General features: G+C 61.3%; 1 protein-coding gene across 1 annotated transcript in view; it reads left to right on the top strand.

The window, feature by feature from the left end:
• RASAL3 (RAS protein activator like 3) overlaps positions 1-3,490 on the top strand; it is a 12,671-nt gene that overhangs the window by 8,394 nt on the left and 787 nt on the right. Inside the window, exons 7-12 of the mRNA XM_009885560.1 lie at positions 220-364; positions 613-757; positions 1,292-1,528; positions 2,053-2,254; positions 2,397-2,500; positions 3,095-3,407. Of these exons, the coding sequence (XP_009883862.1) occupies positions 220-364; positions 613-757; positions 1,292-1,528; positions 2,053-2,254; positions 2,397-2,500; positions 3,095-3,407 (1,146 nt within the window). The remainder of the gene's footprint in view (positions 1-219; positions 365-612; positions 758-1,291; positions 1,529-2,052; positions 2,255-2,396; positions 2,501-3,094; positions 3,408-3,490) is intronic.

Below are 3,490 nucleotides of genomic sequence, written 5' to 3'. Positions count from 1 at the left end.
GGATGGGTTGGGTTGGGATGGGGTGGGATGGGGGTGGGATGGGATGGGATGGGATGGGGATTGGATGGGATGGGGTGGATGGGATGGGGTGGGATTGATGGGATGGGAAATGCAAGTCGGGGCAGTGCCAGGACATCCTAGCACTTCCCAGGATGGGTTGATCAACTTAGTTTGGGACCATGGGTGCCCACTGAGCCCTTCAACATGTCCACCCGACAGTCGTTCCTCATCGACCTCGGTGTGGCCGAGCTGGACCGTTTCGATGACCGTGAGGCACTGATCTTCCGTGAGAACACACTGGCCACCAAGGCCATCGACGAGTACATGAAACTGGTGGGGGGCAAGTACCTCCAGGACACGCTGGGTACGGATGAATGTTACAGGTCTTTGTGGGACATTACGGGTTGTTATGGGGTGCAGGACACCCTGAGCATGACATTACAGGGTGGTCGAGGTTGTTATGGGGTGCTATGGGGTGTTATGGGGTACAGGGCACGGGCAGACCGTTACGGGGCTGTAGGACACCCCCAGGACATCCATGGGGATATGGTGGAGGTTTGTCACAGCCACGGTGGTGGTTGGTCCCCTTACGGGTTGTCCCTCGGTGCCCAGGTGAGGCCGTGGCCCAGCTCTGCACCTCGGACGATAGCTGCGAGGTCGATCCCAGCAAATGTGCTGGTCTTGACCTTTCCGACAACCAGAACAACCTGCGGCAGGTCTGCGAGGAGACCTTCCAGCGCATCGCTACGTCCTGCGAGTGAGGGACAGCCCCTGCGCAGGCGTGGGGTTGGGCACAGGGATGGCCATGGGGGTGGGCACCTGCCCAGGGATGGGCTTGGGGATGGACACCGGTGTGGGCGATGGGAGAGGCACAGGGTGGGCACCAGCACCATGAAGATCTGGGGACAGATCTTGGGATGGATGGGCTTGGGGACAGGAATGGGAATGGGCAGGAGAATGGGCACCGGAACCAGGATGGACGTGGGAATGGCTTTGGGAACTGGCACCACCCCCTGGGATGGACATGGGGATGGGCACCGGGAAGGACCTGGGGACAATCTTGGGGACAGACATAGAGGACGAGGTGGGCACCACCCCCTGGGATGGACATGGGGATGGGCACTAGGAAGGACCTGAGGACAACCCTGGGGACAAGCCTTGGGGACCGTCATGGGGACAAACACAATCGTGGTGGGTACCATGTCCCACAAGAACATCGTGGTGGCACACGGATGGGGGCTCCAGGACCACCCACCTGCCCCAGCACCCATCGGGGTGTCTCTCCCCACAGCACTTTCCCGGCAGAGCTGGGCGAGATCTTTGCAGCCTGGCAGGAGGAGTGCGCAGCGCGGGGCAAGACGCCCATCGGGCAGCGCCTGGTCTCGGCCTCCCTCTTCCTGCGGTTCCTCTGCCCCGCCATCATGTCCCCCAGTCTCTTCGGCCTCGTCCAGGAGTACCCGAGCGAGGCCACCGCCCGTACCCTCACCCTCGTGGCCAAGGTCATCCAGAACCTGGCCAACTTCACCACGTACGTCATGGCAGGGCACAGCACAGTGCCGGTGGGGAGGGACATCCCCATGGGGAAGCCATTGGGCAGCGGGGACATCCCCTACATGTTGTGTGGCACATGCCATGGACAGTCATGGGGCAGTAGGGTTGTCCCCAACTTACCATGGGGCAGTAGGATTGTCCCCAACGTACCATGGACTAGCAGGGACATCTCCTACGTGCTGCATGGCAAGCAGGGACATCTCCTACAAGCCATGAACCATTCATGGGGCAGCAGAGAACATCTCCGCTCCATGCGTGGAGTTGACGTGTCCCAGCAGCAGAGCCTCCTGTGTCCCCTGTGGTGGCCTGACCAATGGGTGGCTTGGTCCAAGAACGTGGCAGTGTCCCCACCCATGTCCTGTCTTGTAGACAGGGTGATGAAGTGGTGCAGGGACGTTGCAGTGACTTGGTTCGTGATCCTGGAGGTGGCCTGGCCTCTGGCCACGGTGGTGACCCAAGCCATCTCCTGGCCCCCAGGTAACCAGACATTGTGGTCCCCAGGTTTGGCGAGAAGGAGGCCTACATGGGCTTCATGAATGAGTTCTTGGAGCACAACTGGAGCACCATGAGAGACTTCCTGCAGAGCGTGGCCAACCCTGAGAGCAGCGTCCACATGGCCACTTACGACGGCTACGTGGACCTGGCTCTGGAGCTCGCCACTCTCCACCTCCTGCTCTGTGACATCTTCTCCAGCCTAGACCAGGTGCCACCACCCATTTGTCCCCGAGGGCAGCTGGCGAGACTGGCCACCTCCTTCTCCCCACACACAGAGCTGGTGTCTACTGCCCCACAGATGGCAGAAGGCCATCCATTGTCCCCATAATGTCCTTGTCTCATCCTGGCAGGCCACTCAGGAGGAACTGGAGCCCCTGCCCACCATCCTGACCGCCATCAGGGAGGGGACCCCTGTCCCTGTCTCCGTCCGGCTCAGCTCCACCACGGAGCGAAGGTACCGGTGGGTGGACAGGAACACACATGGGACCAAGGTGGACACATGAAGCCAGGAGGAGCTTTGGTGGAGGGGTGACACTAGGATGAGTTTGGGGTGGTTCTGGTCCTGGCTGGGTTCAGGGGATGGTTCTGATCTTGGCTGGGTCTAGGCTGACTCTGGTCCAGAATGGGCTTGGAGTCTCTGGTCTCAACTGGGTTCAGGGGGTGGTTTTGGTCCCGTATGGATCCAGCAGCTGGTTGTAGTCCAGGTAGAGAATGGTTCTGGTCCAAGTTCAGGGGATGGTTCCAGTCTGGACTCAATTTGGTGGATACTTCTGGTCCAGGAGATGGTTTTGGTCCCGGATGGATTTAGTGGGTGTTTCTGGTCCTGGCCAGGTTCAGAGAGGTTCTGGCCCTGGCTGGGTTTTGGATGACTTTGGTTCTTGCTGGTTTTGGGGTGATTCAGGTCCAGGTTGGGGTCAGGAGATGGGTCCGATCCCAACTGGGTTTGGGGTGCTTCTGGTCTTGAATGGCTTCAGGGTGGTTCTGGTCCCTCCTGGATCTGTCACCACCCCAGTACTTGGCCGTGCCATCGCCCCATCTCCCCTCGCAGCCCGGCAGAGAGCTTCAAACCAGGCTTCGTGCCACCACGGGACCTGAGCAAGCACAGCCCCCTCATCAAGAGCCAGTCCCTCATCAGCATCCGCCGCGTCCGGGGTCGGGAGGACGGGCCAGAACCAGAGCCGACACCGGCACCGGTACCATCCCCGCCACCCAGCCGGGAACGCCGCAATGTGCAACGCACCCAGAGCGTGCCGGCACAGAACAAAGCCACCCGGCGCCTCCGCAAGCAGAGCAGCGCCGAGCACATGGCAGATCCGCCGGCCGAGGACAACCTGGGGTCCCTCGTCCCCCATGATGCCCCGGTAAGCCCCGGCAGCTGCCACGCCACCCTCGTGTTGGGGGCGAGGAGAACATCGGCGTTAACGGGTGGCGCCCGCGCCCGAGG

Source organism: Charadrius vociferus, unplaced genomic scaffold (assembly GCF_000708025.1).
Source record: "Charadrius vociferus isolate BGI_N301 unplaced genomic scaffold, ASM70802v2 scaffold955, whole genome shotgun sequence".
Taxonomy (NCBI): domain Eukaryota; kingdom Metazoa; phylum Chordata; class Aves; order Charadriiformes; family Charadriidae; genus Charadrius; species Charadrius vociferus.
Note: the sequence above shows the minus strand (reverse complement) of the source record. Positions and strands in the feature narration are given on the sequence as shown.